Raw genomic sequence first — 18,497 nt, 5'->3', positions numbered from 1 at the left:
TCCCTCTCTAAACTCTGGGCTTTAGCTGTCACTCCAGGTTACAGAATTAATTAAATGCTTTATGTACATTATTACGTTTATTAACTCATGGTTTCCCAAAGTGGTTATCCAAGTTATAAATGTTGGTTCCATGTCTGATGATAAATGCTCTGAGGCTTCAATCCTGAAAAGAGGGTGGCTGGAGGGAAATTCACTAGAGGGTAGAGGCCTCTGGGAAGCTGGAATGAAGCTAAGAGGAGGCTCTTGACCCAAGGTGCCTGGTCCGCTGAGAGCATCTGCACATGCCCAACAGCTACTCTACCCAGACACCATCTCCAACAAAGACCATGACAGCTATCATCACGTCCTGCCATGTTTGTAAAGAAACGCTACATTTCATTCCCATAGCCCATATCCCTTGACTGATGCTTTTAGGTTGAGGTTCCCCATACACCTCAGGAGAGACATTGCATAGCTCTCTGCATATTTCTAGATGGTAAAGAAATGATCCTTCGCTGCTTGCTGTACTATGAATCAATCAAAAGTTATTTATTTTCTAAAACTATAAAAACACATACAAAAAGGGACTTATTTGTGGCCAGAGTTCAGAAATGATATCATTGTGACAAATATTCCTGTGGGCAGAGCCACTGTGGAGAAAGTACTGCTACCAAACCATTAATAATCTTAATCACGAATCGGTCTCAGACTCTTCAGGTTACTATTTCTAAATTACACATGGACAACGAGTTAAGTTTTATTAAACCAGACTCATAAAAGTAAGGATTGTGCTTCTTCAGGTTGATAAAATATAATTCCAAGATTCTGAGGAAAATAATCTTATATCAGTTCCAGGGAACTTTTCTCCCCAAGAGTTGATTGGTCACTTTCTGTGGAAGAAAAGAAAGACAGGAAAAAATTAGATACTTTTGCCATCAGAAGCAGACAGCCGCTTCTCACCCCAGATATGTAGCTGAGACCAGTGGGGTTCTACCCAAATCTTATCTTCCCCAGCTATAGCAACTATGGTAATCATGCAAAAAATTCTTCTTGAGGTGTTTAGGAAAGATGACCTATATAGTCAGTATGTATTATTTCTGTACAGTCCTTCTGTACAGATTTAATATCCGGATAGACTCATCCATCCATCAGTTCAAACATACAAGCACAATAAAAGGCCTGGCCTGTGATGCTGACACACTGGACAGGCCATGTGGTGCCGGGGGACCCCTTCCTCGAAGGGCCCGGCCCGGCCCAGCCCAGCTCCGGGTGTGTTCCAGAAGCAGTCCTCCAATCCCACATCGGTCTGGTATAAACTCGTCTTTTGGATTCTGACTTTCAGAGTCCTCTGGTGGTGAAGTGAAGGGGTTGGGAAGGAAATGAAAACAGTGAAGGATATGGGCCTTCAGGCATGGCAGCCTGCCTGGCTTTTCAAGGAATATTTTGATAGCAAGTCTCCTGGCCTCCGAGGGTCTGGGACTTGCAGCATTACTGATTCCACTGGGCCCATGGGCAGGAAATGGTGGCGGCTTTGAGGCTCTGACTCCCCAAGCTGCCAACTTTATACTATACTTAGACATTTTCCGGTTTATTTTACAACCTCTAGAGGTTATCTGACTAACCAATAAGGGGTATAAAACTATCATTTGGGGGTAGAGAATGAACACACAACAATTCTGATAGATTAGGACATTCTACCATAACTCCTAAGTATGGGATTTGGTTTCATTCCAAATATATACCTGGAAGGTGCCTTTTTAAGATTTACCTTTTAAGATTTCTAGATTTAGACAGGTGCCTTCCAAATTTTAGCAGTGGTACAACGGATCACAAGCTTAAGTTTACTCCCCAGATATGTAATGGTTAATTCAACAGGTCATATGTGTTTCTCTCAATTTCTCTTTCCCCTGATAAAGCTAATGGATCCTGCTCCAGGATTGACTGACCTTCTTGAATAGCTGAGCTCGCAGCCGGTATGACTTATATTCCAATCTCCTCTTCTCCTCTTCTCTCTTTCTCTGCACTTCTGGAAGCTGCTCATAAATTCTTAGGAATGGTGCCAAAAGGAAAACAAAAAGCAATGAGATTACCTAACCACAGAGGGACATGATCTCTTCTCCCCCATCTCCCTGAGGTATGCTGCTCTCAGGGCATTGGGCCCTCAGAGACAGGCCCCAGAACCCTGGGGTGGGCCTATTTCCTGTTAGACAGTTGGAAACAAAGAACACTGGCCCATGGGTGCTCATGATCTGGGAGGGCAGACAGATGAACAAAAACATCAAGAAATCCAGCTTATAGTGGTTACTTCTGAGAAAGGTGTGGAATAAATGAGTGGAGATAACAGCTTCTCACTCTATATGCAAAAATGTACAGTTTCAGTATAAGAATACAGATGTGTTAATTAGTATATATTTTTTTAAATTTTTATTTATTTAATAGTCACACACACACAGAGAGAGAGAGAGAGAGAAAGAGAGAGGCAGAGGGAGGAGCAGGCTCCATGCACCGGGAGCCCGACGTGGGATTCGATCCCGGGTCTCCAGGATCGCGCCCTGGGCCAAAGGCAGGCGCCAAACTGCTGCGCCACCCAGGGATCCCTAATTAGTATATTTTTAAACACACAGAAAATAATAAGAAAAGCACAATCATGGCCCTAGGTACAAAATGCTACATAGATTTCCAAGAAATGAAAGGTGGGTCTTAAAGAGAGGAGCTGAGAGGGGATGAGAGGAGAAGGGAGTATTAGAAAGAGTCAAGGCCTCAGAGAGGTGTGCAGGGAAGCAGGTGGGAAGCAGAAGAGGTGAAGGTGAGGTGGGCTGTGTAGGGTCTTGCAGCCATGTGAAAACCCTGGCCTCTGTCCTATCAAAGGCTGGGTGCCACTGATTTTAAGTAGGGAGAAACATGATTAAACATGCATTTGATAAATATACTCTAATTGGAAATGATCTAAATTTCCAACAAAAGAAGAGTGAAACAGATTATGGAATATAATGGAATTATTACAAAGCATAAAAAAGATATTTCAAAGAATTTTTAATCATATGGGAAAATGTTCACAATACAATGTTGAGCAAAATAAAGCAGGCTACAAACCTATATATACACTATCATCAGCAATTTGAGAAAAAATAAGTGTGTGAATACAGGTCTCTGCAAAATCCCCACTCCTGCCAGAAACAGGACTAGTGTCAGTCAGTTCAGATGGAAGGATGATCAGTAACATTTATTTTCTTCTTTATATTTCTCTATATTTTCCAAAGTTTTCTATAATTTGAAGAGTATCATTTAAAATGATGTAGAGGCTCTGTGGGAACTAAATGAGAAACAAGAAAGAACAGAAGCAGGGAGAAGAGCATTCTCTGAAAGTGGAGGCCAGCCTGCATCAAGGCAGTGAGAGCAAGTTCCAGAGCAATCACACTGAGTGCTCAGAATGTGTTAGTTGGCTCTGTGTGTGTGTGTGTGTGTGTGTGGGGGTGGTATGGGGGGGGATAACACGGCTAGAGGCGCCTGCTCCCCAGCTTCCAGCTGGATGTGTGGCAGGTCTGTTTCGGATATGGTGGAGGCAATCAGTAACTGACAACACTAGGGCAAAGGTCAGGAACAAGAGTAAAGAGGAACAGACTTTTTTTTTTAAAGATTTTATTTTATTATTTATTCATGAGAGACACACACACACACACACACACACACAGAGAGAGAGAGAGAGAGAGAGAGAGAGAGAGAGACAGAGGCAGAGACACAGGCAGAGGGAGAAGGAGGCCCCATGCCGGGTGCCCGACGTGGGACTCGATCCTGGGACTCTAGGACCATGCCCCGGGCCAAAGGCAGGCACTAAACCGCTGAGCCACCCAGGGACCTCCAGGAACAGACATTCTTAAATGTCACTGTTGATGAAAACCACATGTGATATCACCTCACACCTGTTAGAATGGTCATTATTAAAGAAGCAAGAGCTAACAGGTGTCTGCCAGGATGTGAAGAAAGGGAACCCTTGTGCACTGCTGGTGGGGAATGTGAATTGGTGTAGCCACTGCAGGAAACAGTGGAGGCTCCTCAAACAATTAAAAATAGAACCATCATAAGCAACCTAAGGGTCCATCAACAGATGAATGGATAAAGCAAATGTATTATTATATTATTATTCAGTCATAAAAAAGAAGGAAATCTTTCCATTTGCAACGTGAATGGACCTTGAGGACGTTATGCTATGAAATAAGTCAGATGGAGAAAGGCAAAATTGTATGATCTCATTTACACATGGAATCTAAAAACATCAAACTTGGGGCTCATCAAACCTGGGTGGCCCAGTCTGTTAAGTGTCTGCCTTCAGCTTGGGTTGTGATCCCAGGACCCTGAGCATTGGGCTCCCTGCTCAGCGAGGAACCTGCTTCTCCCTCTCCCTCTGCAACCCCCTGTCCATGGTCTTTCTCTATCTCTCTTAAAATCTTAAACAAACAAACAAACACAAAAACCCACATCAAACTCACTGAAATAGACACTAGAATTGGTGGTTGCCAGAGGCTGGGGCATTGGGGGATGAGGAGATGTTAGTCAAAGGGTACAAAATTCCAGTTGTAAGAGGAAAAAAGTTCTGGGGAATCTAAGGTCCAGCATGGTGACTCTAGTTAACAATACTGCATTATATACTTGAAAGCTGCTATTAGATAAAGGGCTAGTATCCAAGATCTATAAAGAACTTATTAAACTCAACAACAAAGAAACAAACAATCCAATCATGAAATGGGCAAAAGACATGAACAGAAATTTCACAGAGGAAGACATAGACATGGCCAAAAAGCACATGAGAAAATGCTCCACATCACTTGCCATCAGGGAAATACAAATCAAAACCACAATGAGATACCACCTCACACCAGTGAGAATGGGGAAAATTAACAAGGCAGGAAACCACAAATGTTGGAGAGGATGTGGAGAAAGGGGAACCCTCTTGCACTGTTGGTGGGAATGTGAACTGGCACAACCACTCTGGAAAACTGTGTGGAGGTTCCTTAAAGAGTTAAAAATAGATCTGCCCTATGACCCAGCAATTGCACTGCTGGGGATTTACCCCAAAGATACAGATGCAGTGAAATGCCGGGACACCTGCACCCCGATGTTTATAGCAGCAATGTCCACAATAGCCAAACTGTGGAAGGAGCTTCCGTGTCCATTGAAAGATGAATGGATAAAGAAGCTGTGGTCTATGTATACAATGGAATATTACTCAGCCATTAGAAACGACAAATACCCACTATTTGCTTCGACGTGGATGGAACTGGAGGGTATTATGCTGAGTGAAGTAAGTCAATCGGAGGACAAACATTATCTGGTCTCATTCATTTGGGGAATATAAAAAATAGTGAAAGGGAATAAAGGGGAAAGGAGAGAAAATGAGTGAAAATATCAGTGAGGGTGACAAAACATGAGAGACACCTAACTCTGGGAAAGGGGTAGTGGAAAGGGAAGTGTGTGGGGGGTTGGGGTAACTGGGTGATGGGCAATGAGGGGGGCACTTGGGATGAGCACTGGGTGTTATGCTATATGCTGGCAAATTGAACTCCAATAAAAAAATAAAAATAATAAAAAAAAGAAAGCTGCTATGGGAGTAGATCTTTAATGTTCTCACCATAACAGTAAGAATGCTACTACCATCAACAAAATGGTAATTATGTGAGTTAAAGGATGTGTTAACTAGTGTTGTAAACATACTGCAATATATACATGAATCAAGTCATCACATCACGTATCTTAGACTTACACAATGTTATATGTCAATTAAATCCATGGCATTCTCATAATCGATATATGCATATCGCTAATTAATTAACTGCTAAAGCATGCAATGGCACAAAATTCAGTAAGTATAAAAAGGCAAAAAATTAGTCTTTGTCCTACCTCTGTAGGTTAGTCACTCAGTCCTTTTTCCAAAAGGCAACCACTATTACCAGTTTTTTTGGATATCCTTCCAGAAATATTCAATGCATATAAATGTATATGCATCTATTTAGGCACAAATACTTTATAAATACTGCATGTGGTAGCAGTGTACACATGCTTCTGAAACTTGACTTTTTTTAAAGCCTAATTTAATATGCCTTAGTATTCTATTATTTCACTCTATTGCATAAATTCCTAGAAATGGGATTGCGTGGATAAAGGGTAATACCCCAAATAAACATCTTATTTCAAAATATTCATATCTTATATTTTAGGTATCTTTATTTATATTTAGGTTTCTAACAAAAACAAGCCTGACAAAAGCATACAAATTAGCGGGAATTCTTTGCATCTTTTATATCTGACTCATCTATATTGCAATCTGCTATTTTTCTTTCCTTTTTTAGTGTTATGAGAAACTTCTTTCACAACTAATTTTCTCTTAATGTTTTAACTTGAGCATAATGTCTTTATTCTGGAGGCAAGCCAGAGCTGCTTCCTTTTTTTTTTTTTTTTAAAGCTTTTATTTATTTATTCATGAAAGACACAGAGCAAGTCAGAGATAGAAGTGGGCTCCATGCAAGGGGCCCAGTGTGGAACTTGATCCTGGGACTCCAGGATCACATCCTGAGCTGAAGGTAGACACTCAACCACTGAGCCACCCAGGGCGTCCCAAGCCAGCTTCTGATCACTTGGTGGCTTTATTTATACTTTTATAATTACTCTTATTCTTTTGGCCTTACCGTTTAGACCTCTGAATCATTTCCTTCTTCCCAATAGGCCTGCTCTTTCGGGCATCCAGGAAACCTAAGCATGAGAAGAAGGGATTTTCAGTGGATAGTGGGTTAATACGGAAGGGTGTTGAGCTGTCAGAAGGCGCTGCTAGAACTTGATGCCTCTACCTTGAGCAGACAGTACTGGGCAGTGAGCAATGACCAAGGTCAAGGCCAAGGTTAGACTGTGGGGACTGCTGACAGCAGGCTCTTGAAGACACAACATGCTGTGGCACAGACTAAACAGTGTGAAAAGAAACACTGGCTGGTTTGCAGGTAGGGCTGTGATGAAAGCACTAGGTAGCATTTCACAGTTTTCACAGCATTCATATATTATTTCATGGCGATCTTACACCTAGCAAAATGTTAGGAGTACAGTCTGGAGGGTTTAAATCCCAGCTTATCAGGTGAATAATCTTGGGCAAGGGACTTAAGCTCTTGTTGTCTGTTTTCTCATCTGTAAAATAGGGATATTAAAAGCATCTACTCCAGAGAGGTGTTACAAGCATTACACAAGAACAGTGCCTGGGCAAAACACATAAGGGTTACTTTTATTTTTATTATTATTATTATTATTATTATTATTATTATTAATTATCACCACCCTATGAGACAGGCAAGCCTGGAATCAGCCCCATCTTTGAAGAAAAAAACATACTTTTGGAACTAATTTGCTCACAGACACATGGCTAGTTTATAAAAGCATCATTCTCACTGCACACTCTGATCTCTAAGACGCAAGGGCAAGAGGACTTGGCTTTATATGCATCACGAAAGTGCTGAGAGCTACACAGGGTAGGTTCTGCTACATAAGGAAAGTGGGATCTCAGCAAGCAAACAGTCCCTTTCTGTCTCTGTCACTGGCCGGGCACTGAGCAGTGCTCCCTGGTGTGAAGTCAGTAAGAAAGCGAAGAGCCGGAGGGTACCTCTCTTCGGGAGCAGGTGCGTGGGGTCCCGGTAGCCCTGCCATTCTCTTGAAACATTGAACAGTGCCTCTCGCTCACTTTCCAACATGTTCTGCAGCTTCCTCTCCTGGACTATCAGCTTCAGACGCTTTATCCGTTCCCCAGAGCGGGAGATGAAGTCAGGTCTGTGAAGGTGAAGGGATTCCTGAAGAGAGAAAAGGCCCCCCAGCCTCATGTTAATGATGCAGCTTGTTTTCCAAGGGCCTAGAAAACAGTGCCTGACCAAAAGTGGTTTGAGGAGCCTGTTTCTAAAGTGCAGAAAATTTCTGGAGTTGAAGAATAATCTAACAACTCTCTGTAGGGGAGAGTTCCAGTAGGAAAGCCAGAGGAACCAAAGAATGCCTTTGGAATAAGCTAAGAACTAAGACTGTGGCAATTACAATTCTTCCAAATGTTGATGGGCTAGAGCTCAGTCCATGTGCTATTTTAAATTTCCCTTCAAACAAATACATTATTAAATGACATTCCTTTCAGCTGCCAAGGTACATATAAAGAAGGGATTTTGTGCCTTTTAAATCCTGTGCTAAGCAGAAATAGGAATTACTTAAATGAAGGAACACACATAGACTGACACAAATATCAAACCTCCAGAGCACTCTACATGCAGATATCTACAAACCCAGCATCACAACATTCTCCCTCCTCTTGCCTTGTCCCCAGGTACTGAGGGCAAAAAACAATTTACAATGGTTAACAGGCAAGCGGCCTTTGATTAATGATGACAATGGGAAGAGATGAACTGTGGAAGTGCAAGAAATGAGTGTTATGTGACTGTTCTTCAGAAGGCCAAGTCACAAATTTAACATCTCTGCATCTCCCTTTCTGATCCCCTTAAATATATGGCTAGAAATAACTCAATGTCACTGTACCTGTAGGGTTGCTCTCACAAATGGCCTCAGTCGCTCTCTGTCTGGGCCTGCTAGTGGCCTGTGGCCATCCACGTGCTGTCCCTGCCAGTTCTGTTCCCGTAGAGGTTCCCTCCACGGTTTGGTGTTGGTTATTGGTGCAAACCAGCAGACACCAGGGCCATGAAGCTTGGGTAGGTTTTCCTTCTTAGGTTCAGACTTCACGTTTTCCACAGGAACAAACCATGATACTCCTATGGGAATTATTTTTAAGAAAGAAAAAGGATTTTTCATTCTTCTCATCAAAGACATGTGTGTAATATAGGCTCTTGAGGGGATGCAGCTATCAGAGGCCAGCATGATGTCCTGGAGTTTGCTTAACTGCAAGTATGACTGTAATTGGAGTGCTAGATACTTTGAAAATTTGCCAAGGTGGTGCTGGAGGAGATGGGGTCAAGAGAGAGTCACTTAGAAATAAAGAATTTTAGCATTGTGAGAGACTTGAAATTCACTAGTTCTTTGCTACAAAACTGGAATTAGAAACTGACCTTCAGGGATGCCTGGGTGGCTCAGCGGTTGAGCATTTGCCTTTGACTCAGGGCATGATCCTGGAATTGAGTCCCACATTGGACTCCCTGAACGGAGCCTGGTTCTCCCTCTGCCTCTGTCTGCCCGTTTCTCTCTGTGTCTTTCATGAATAAATAAAAATCTTAAAAAAAAAAAAAAAAAAAAAAAGGAAGAAAGAAACTGACCTTCACAGCAACTGTGTTTGTTCTTCCTTAACTTTTTGTCCCCAAGATAATTGGTGAGAAGTCTTTTCTCTTCTATTTTTTCTTCTGACCAAGAAGTCATGTCACTGTCCTCTTCTATCCTAGCCTCGCTAGAACTTGGAGTTGGGAAAGTCATCCCAACATCACGAGTGTGTTTTTTGACACCGTTCACGATCTCCAAGTTACCTGAGGAGAAAGATCCACAGATATCCTGGGAGCGGCCTTGAGATTTAGAGGGGATGTGTATTCGATTTAGTAAATGGAAACTTTCTAAGCCTTCAAAAATGCAGGCTCCTGCCTCCTCTGGATGGTGTGGAGAGATGTGAGGGAGAGAGATAGAGGGAAGGGGAGGGGGACCAACGGGGAGAAGGGGGAAGAAGACAGAAAAAGGTTTTTTATTTCCAAGTCAGGTTAGATATTAGAGGGGAAAAAACAACTAACATGGATTCAGTGGGTAGAGGATTTCAGTTCTGATTACAGGTGAGATATTTAATGCTTATAGTCCTACTGACAGGCATCCAGGTAAGGATGAGGTTGACATATAAAGACAAGACTTAGGGGGAAAAATCAAGGGAGAAGGTTATTTTTGTTATATAAAATCAAAGGATATAGAAAAACATAAGGGAAAAGCCTCTTTCCCACTTCTGTTCTCCATTCACTCAGTTTGTAACCCCATAGTTTCAGAGAAATTTTTGCACACATTTAAGCGTACTTTTTTTTTTTTTTAGCATACTTTATTTTTAAAGTACTTTGCTTTTTCTTTTTAGTTATCAATGTTGGAGATCTTGTCATATTAGCAGAGAGTGCTTCCTCACCCTATGTTTCATTATATGGATGCACGATAATTTAAGCATTTGGCTATTGATGGATATCTAAGTTGAATTAAATTCTCTGCTCTAATAAATACTTCAATGGTTAATTCTGTACACTTGTCATTTTGCACATATGCACAATATATCTATGGGTTAAGTTTCAAAAGTAAAAGTGCCAGGTCAAAGTTATCTTGATAGAAAGTGCCAAATTGCCTGTCATAGGGGTTGTGTTCCCAACCTGAATGTATGAGTATCTACTTCTTTTCAGTTGTGCCCTCAAACTTACTATGAAATAGATTTTTGCCAGTCTGATAGGTGAAAAACGGCATTTGAGTATAGTTTTTTTTTTTTTTGAGTATAGTTTTAATCTTCATTTTATTGTGAGACTGAGTATCTTAACATGTGTTTAAAATCTATTTGTATTTCAATGGAAATGGTTAAATTCAGGTAATTTACCTGCTTGTACGGCTTTGTTTAACATTTGTACATTTTGCATGTTGCAAAGGGTAGAGCTTGAGCTCCAGAAACTACTGGTAGAAGATGAAACAGAGTCAGAAGAAATCACATGGTCTGCCACCTGTAAAAACAAGAGACCCTGTTATTACCTTAAATCACTGGCATAGTTAACCACAGCATAGGAAAACATACAAGCCACCAAGAGCCCCTTCTAATTCAATTCCAGTTGTTGATATCAAGTTGCCAGAAAGCTTCTGACAATGAGAACATGCTATTGCACAATTTGTAACGGGGAAGTGAATGCTGCTGTGGTTGGATACAGGCCTGAGCTGCTGTAAAAAGGTAAGGCATCAAGACTGGGTATGTTCACAGGACTTGAAAAAAATCTGAGGATCCTAGTCAAAGATTAGCCTGGTGTGTCTTCAGAATGAAATGCTAAAGTTTTTTTTTTTTTTTTTAATTCTAAAATTTTGATGAGAGATAAAGAGGGCTAGGAATGACTAAAGAGGGTGGGTGCTGGCTGCAGAGGGCGCCCTCCAGTAAGATCAGACTCAGATACTTCTACATGGGTAAATACAAAGAGCTGCAAGGCCCCATGAGAAGTCCCAAATGACTGAAGTATTTCAAAAATTATTAAAGAACCCAAGACGCCTTTATAATTATGTTCAGAGCAAAGAGGGGCAACTTCATGGGTTGAAGATGGTGGAATGTTAGTGAATGACAAAAAGATAATCAAAATGTAGTAGAAAACAGTCTCTTAAACTTATCACAACAATCTGCTGAGGGATGGGTCCTAACTTAGAACAGTGAGTTAGAGTCTCTAGGGGAGGGGTCTGAGTACCTATATTTTTCATAAATGCCAGGTGTACTTATCTACTTAAGCAAGTTTGGTAAAAGTGAATTCACGGCTAAGTCAGGAAAGGAAGCAGAATGATTGCTCCCTGAACTAGATAAACTATATTCCAGGTCTCTCAGGAAACTGCAAGTTTCTTTTAAAAATTTGAAACAGAGGAGCGATTTTAGATGTCTGGAGACAAGAAATGTTTTAATTTTCAAAAAGATAAGCATTGCAAACTGGTAGGTTTAACAATAATGACATATAAAATTCTAGAATGGATCATCAATCTAATAATTTGCAAGCATTTGGAGGTCAAAGAAAAGATTAGCACATTTCAGCTACTGCTCAGGAAGGTAGGCAGAACGATCACTGCCAGGTTAGCCTGTTTCTTTTTTTTTGTTTTTTTGGTTATTTTTCTAGTAGATATCGTCACTAACTGGTTAAGCCAAAAGAATGTGTAGTTGAGTGCAACTAGATTTGAATAAAATGACAAAACTTCTTGTGATATCTCTGAGGGGAAGATGAGTTACGTGGGTTAAATGATAAAATAAACTGGTAGAACCATAATGGGTTGAACCACTCTTACCCAAATATTATTATCAACATAGAGAGAGAGGCCTTTAGTGTACATTTGACAGCAAGTATTTACTAAGTGCCTGTCGTGTCCAGTTACTGGGTTTGCTCTATTCCTTCTTAAAATTTTATATATCAGTGTCTTGGAGGTATGAGAAGCAGGTTTCTCCTATGATGCATATCTGGGAGGGCCTAAGTCATTTAGGATCTTTGTCAAGATCCAAAATAATAAACAGGAATGATGCCAAATCAAACACGGGATAATTGTAAAGCCCCACACACTAGGCAGGAGGAACAGCAACTCTGACACAGTAGAAGCAGCTTTGTGTTTGGAGTCTCAAGACCTACGCCAGTCTCAGATCTTCCCTTTACTAGCTGGCTCTACTTGAGCAAGCACTGCATTCTCTGTAGCAGGTTTCTCAGCTCAAAAAGGGAGCACCTTCATTTCTGAAAGTACAGAATTGTTAGAAAGAACCAGTGATTTAGATTATAAACTGTAAAAAACTAACATAAAACTCTGAGCCTACTGTGATGTTAAAAAAACCCAAGATGTATGAGTATAAGGAAGAGTGGTGTGAAAGATAAGCCTGACAGGCAATATACTATCCCTTCTTTGCAGCTGTAAGAGAAGAAAGGACATTAGGTACTGAAAGGACTGACTTTCAGGAGAGATTGTTAAGTATAAAAAGCAGAGCTGCCAGGTTTGTGAGAAAAAGGTAGAAAACATATGCAGCTATTTGCTTTTTTATGGATAAAACACCTGTGAAAAGAATAGAACCCAGATTGGAAAGAACTTTTTTTTTAGAAGTACAACTTTTAATTTGTAAATGACATGATCCTGTCCATAGAAAATACTAAGGAATTCATAAAGAAGTATTAGAACTAGTAAATTTAGCCAGATTGGGGATATAAAATTAAATAGATAAAACATTAATTGGATTTTTAAAAAAGATTTTATTTATTATTTCAGAGCAAGCGTGAGTGCTCCCACAGAGGGAGAAACAGAATCCTTGCTGAGCATGGAGCCTGACTAGGGGCTAGATCTCAGGATTCTGAGGTCACGATCCAAGCCAAAAATCAAGAATAAGATGCTTGACTGAGCCACCCAAAATCAGTTGTGTATCTGTATTTTAGCAATAAACAATCACAAAATAAAATTAAGGAAACAATTCCATTCACAATAGCATCAAAAAAATTGAAATATTTAGGAATAAATTTAACAACAGAAGTGCAAGGCTTGCACAGTGAAAACTATAAAACATTGGTGGGAGAAATTAAAGATCTAAATAAATGTGAGACATTCCACATATGTAATTTTTTAAAAAATATTTTATTTATTCATGAGACAGAGAGAACGAGAGAGAGAGAGAGGCAGAGACACAGGCAGAGGAAGAAGCAGGCTCCATGCAGGAACCTGACATGGGACTCCATCCTGGGACTCCAGGAACAGGCCCTGGGCTGAAGGTGGCGCTAAACTGCTGAGCCATCTGGGCTGCCCTCCACATATGTAATTTAAAAATGGGCTCAGCCCCTTTTTTGGCGCAGTCGGTTAAGTGTCTGACTCTTGACTTTGGCTCAGGTCATGATCTCAAGGTGGTGAGCCTACTTGAGAATTTCTCCCTCTGCCCCTACACTCTGCTCTCTTTCTAAAAAAAAAAAAAAAAAAAAAAAAAAAAGATGAATTCTATGGTATATAAATTATACTTCAATAAAACTTTAAAAAAAATCTCTGTGAAGATATGCAAGAACTAGAATGAGTAACACTGAGCAGCTCTGGAAAGGAGAGCTAGGTACCTAGGACTAGGACTGGGAAGGAGACAATAAAATATTCTTTTATATGTTGAAAATTTTGTACCATGTGATTACATTCCAGTTAATTTTAATTTTTTTATTTAAATTTTTAAAAAATATTTTATTTATTTATTCATGAGAATACACAGAGAGGAGAGAGAGAGAGAGGCAGAGACATAGGCAGAGGGAGAAGCAGGCTCCATGCAGGGAGCCTGATGTGGGACTCGATCCAGGGTCTCCAGGATCACACCCTGGGCTGCAGGCGGCGCTAAACCGCTGAGCCACAGGGGTTGCCCTGTATTCCAGTTTAAGAAGTGAAAATAAAACAAAAGCATACAGAAAAGAGTGCAGCTATAGAGGTTTCATGGCTTTGGTGAGCTCAACAGAAGTAAAGCATATATAAGGCTTAAGAAATGTCCTACCCACAGAAAGGAAGGTGATAAATCTGCTCTGTCAACATGCTCTCACCATCTTTTTTTTTTTTTTTTTAAGATTTTATTTATTTATTCACGAGAGAGACAAAGAAAGACAGAGAGGCAGAGACACAGGCAGAGGGAGAAGCAGGCTCCATGCAGGGAACCTGACCTGGGACTTGATCCTGGGTCTCCAGGATCACGCCCTGGGCTGAAGGCGGCGCTAAACAGCTGAGCCACCCAGGCTGCCCCATGCTCTCACCATCTGAAGCACAACATGCTTAGTTCAAGGAGACATGTTTAAAAATAGGATATCAGCAAACAATAGAACCAGGGAAGCTGCCAATTTATAGGAAAGGGGAGTGGAAAGCATGTCCTGTGAAAAATGGTTCACAGTGAAGACCTGAGAGGAAATACTTCCAGGAAGGAAATGGGAACCCAAGAGGAAGATTAGCCCTACTTCTTGTGCTTTTTTTTTTAGATTTTATTTATTCATGAGACACACACACACAGAGAGACAGAGAGAGAGAGAGAGAGGCAGAGACACAGGCAGAGGGAGAAGCAGGCTCCATGCAGGGAGCCCGACGTGGGACTCGATCCCAGGTCTCCAGGATCACATCCTGGGCTGCAGGCGGCGCTAAACCCTGAGCCACCTGGGCTGCCCTTCTTGTGCCTTTTGAAAGCAAGGCTGGGAACAGAGCAAGGGAGTACAATAATTGGAGATTTTGGATCTCCAGAAATTAAGACCTTTGATAATGGAGCCTTAGACACATAAACAAGCTGCCCATGCACAATGAGGGAGGGTGGAACTCTCTGCAAGCAGAGGCTAGGGTGCCTCATGGCACAGATGCAGCAGAAATGACAGTCCCTTCCAAGCCCAACTCTCCTGAACATAGAGGATACAACCAGTCATGCTATGCACCACTGATTGGATTCAATGAGGAGCTTGGTGTGTTTGTTTCTAGTACAAATCTCTTTCAGATTAATTCCTGCCTATATAAAGTCAAACATTTAAAAAATAGAACAAGTCTAAAAATAAGTTCTCTCTCAATAAAATATATTTAGTTAGAACTCTAGGATGGTGAAAATCCAAAGGACAAGTGTTTTCAAGGATGTGGAGAAGTTGGAACCCTCACATACTGCTGGTGGGAATGCAAAATTGTGATATTTTGGATAAGAACAGGGCAGATCCTCAAATGGTTAAATGTAGACTGCTTATGCCCCAGCATATATCTGCTCCCAGGCATATGCCCAGAAGAAATAAGGACATACATCCACACAAAAACTTTGTAAAGGAGTATTCACAGCAGCCTTGTTAATAACAGCCAAGGAGAAGAGATCCAAATATCCATTTACTGGTGAGTGAATAAATAAAATATGTAATGGAATATTCATACAATGGAATATTATTTGGCAATAAAAAAGAATGAATACACTGCTACAATATAGATGAACTTTGAAAAACGTTAAGTGAAAGAAGTCAGTCACAAAAGGTTACATATGGTATGATTCCAGGTATATGAAATGTCCAGGATTAGCAAATCTACAGAAACAGAAAATAGATTAGTTACTTAGTTACCACAGCCAGGGGCTGGGGCAGCTGTGAGAGGTTGGGAAAAATGCAGAGGGACTTTGCTAATGTGTACTGGGTGTTTTTAGAGGGTGTTGAAAATGTTTTAAAATTAGATTGTGGTGATGGTTGCACAACTCTGTGAATACTAAAACCCACCAAACTGTACATTTTAAGTAGGTGAATTTTATGGTATGTGAAAAACCTCAAAAAAGCTGTAAAAATGTGTTTATTTATTTTCCAAACTGAAATAATGTAGATTATGAAGACTTATTTGGAGAAAAAAGCTTATGTTCTCTGGTCCTACATCTGCTGTTTCTAAATCAGATATAAGAACAATGGAAGGGGACCAACAGTGTCATTTTCATATAATAAAGCATGAACAATCCCAACAAAAATGTGGACACTGCATGTTCTTGGTACAACTCTGACAATCTGTGCTGATGACCCACCAAGGGACAGGACATCAGTTTTGCTGAATTCATTAAGGATGCCGTTGGTAAACCAAGTCTCAGCTATCTCCTCAGATGATCTCATCATCCCTTAGGGCCTGGGTGTCAATCAGCTTACTCAGTCCTCTGCAATGAGGCTTACACAAAAGATTTAAGTGACTTCAGAGCAACTGACATTAGCAGCCACCATGGTTTCAAACTTTCTGTTGCAGAGTCTTGGAAGAAGACACATGCTAGCTGGCTGGCTGGCCACTTCTGTTTTAATTTCTATTATTATGATAGCAAACTCACCTTTGGATACCTTATTCCACAACAGGAAAAGAAAATAATTCCTACCATCTCAGAGATATATCAGGCTTCTTAAGTATTTTTAGTTTAATTAAAATCTAGGTGAGACTCAATTCCCACATTTACTGATCAAAGATACCTTCAGATAGGCTCCATCCTCCCAAAAACTTTTCAATCAAAAAATTATTTTTGGGTAGAAATTGAGCTTAGAAAAATATATCCAATGTAGGAGAAAGGCCATGTTTTCTTACATGACCTCATACAGCTATTCTTCATGTAGGAAATTTGTTATTGCTGACATTTTGCCAGTCAGATGCCTGCTCGGAGACACTTTTCTTTCAGAGGAATGGGTTCATGCTAGTTCATTTATAACCACTGAAGTTTAGGACCAGAGATACACATTGATAAGACAGATCAAAACAAGAACTATAGTCTATGGCACCAAGGACAGCCTTTTCTTGTGAAGAGTTTTTAGATCACATGTCAACTGTAGTTTCAATAATAAAATTTACTAACCAATAAAGCGTGACACAATCACAAACTGTCTAAAACACAAAGTTTTGATATATATTTAATTCCTAGAGATGAAATTAAAACTTAAAAAAGCAGGCACTTAGGTGATAACTGTCTATTATTCATCATTATAGAATCAGAACTAGATTTTTTTCCTGCAAGTTTGGTAGATGAGAACTATGAAAAATCCTCCTCAGAACATTAAAATGGCACTGTGTCTGCATAACAGATCCTCAGACGAGTTTTCTTTTGTTAATCTTCTTTCAGACTAGAAGATTTATTTTTTAAAATTTTTAAAAGATTTTATTTGTTTATTCATGAGACGAGAGAGAGAGAGAGGCAGAGACACAGGCAGAGGGAGAAGCAGGCTCCATGCAGGGAGCCTGACGTGGGACTTGATCCTGGGTCTCCAGGTTCACGCCCTGGGCTGAAGGCGGTGCTAAACCGCTGAGCCACCTGGGCTACCCTAGAAGATTTAATTATTACCTAATTGAACTTGTTAAAATATACCATTTATTTAAGGCTATACATTTCTCTCTAAATACAGATTTAGCCACATCCCTTAAGTTTTGGATATGTACCTTTACTATCTTTAATGAAAAAAAGTCTATTTTCAATTTTTAGTCCTATAATCCAAAAGTTTAGAATGAGGTTTTAAAAATTTTATCTATTTAATGATAAAAATTATAGTTGCTAAATTCCAACCTTATTGCATTGTGGTTAGAAAATATAAACTTAGGCATACATCTACTTTGGGGATTTATCAACATTTTGCTTAAGTACAATTAATTTTTGTGAATATTCCATGAGCATTTAGAACAAGTGTGGATGCTATGTCTTAGAAAAAAAATATATATTTTATTTTATTTATTTATTTATTTAAATATATATTTTACATCAAGCTTATTATGTTGCTAGCAAAATTTATCTGTTACATGTCAAAATCTGAAAAAATTACTCTTGCACTTGTCACATTCTATATTACAACTGCAACTGGATGATGGAAAAATGAATACATTCTTGTTGAAAGCACAGCAATAATTTTGGAAGTCTCTAAAAGACTTTCCCCTCCTTTTACTTTTTTAAAAAGATTTTATTTATTCATAAGAGACACACAGAGAGAGGCAGAGACACGGGCAGAGGGAGAAGCAGGCTCCATGCAGGGAGCCTGATGTGAGACTCGATCCAGGGACTCCAGGATCACGCACTGAGCTGAAGGCAGATGCTTAACCACTGAGCCACCCAGGCATCCCTCTTCCCTCCTTTTAACATTAATAGGGATAGGGTAGATTCTCAAGATAAGTAACATTTAATTAAAAAGAAAAAGGAAAAAAAAAGGAGGCACCTTGTGGGCTCAGTCAGTTAAGTGTCTGACTCTTGATTTTGGCTCAGGTCATGATCTCAGGGTCATGAGATGAGCCCCACATGGGGCTCCGCACTGGGGTAGGGAGTCTACTTAAGATTCTTTCTCCCTGTCTGGTCCCCTCCATCCCCCTACCTTTGCTCAGGCACAAGTGTGCAC

At 40.2% G+C, this 18,497-nt stretch overlaps 1 protein-coding gene across 1 annotated transcript in view; it reads right to left on the bottom strand.

The window, feature by feature from the left end:
- Positions 1–504: 504 nt before the first annotated feature.
- The window catches only part of ALMS1 (ALMS1 centrosome and basal body associated protein), a 223,335-nt gene continuing 205,342 nt past the window's right edge, over positions 505–18,497 (bottom strand). Inside the window, exons 19-25 of the mRNA XM_072766940.1 lie at positions 10,538–10,658; positions 9,252–9,455; positions 8,524–8,753; positions 7,616–7,799; positions 6,660–6,723; positions 1,926–2,025; positions 505–869 (exon numbers count right to left, since the gene is read on the bottom strand). Coding sequence (XP_072623041.1) covers positions 825–869; positions 1,926–2,025; positions 6,660–6,723; positions 7,616–7,799; positions 8,524–8,753; positions 9,252–9,455; positions 10,538–10,658 — 948 coding nt within the window. The 3' untranslated portion in view covers positions 505–824. The remainder of the gene's footprint in view (positions 870–1,925; positions 2,026–6,659; positions 6,724–7,615; positions 7,800–8,523; positions 8,754–9,251; positions 9,456–10,537; positions 10,659–18,497) is intronic.

Source organism: Vulpes vulpes, chromosome 8, assembly GCF_048418805.1.
Source record: "Vulpes vulpes isolate BD-2025 chromosome 8, VulVul3, whole genome shotgun sequence".
NCBI lineage: Eukaryota > Metazoa > Chordata > Mammalia > Carnivora > Canidae > Vulpes > Vulpes vulpes.
The sequence above is the reverse complement of the archived record's forward strand: the minus strand, read 5'-3'. Positions and strand labels throughout refer to the sequence as shown.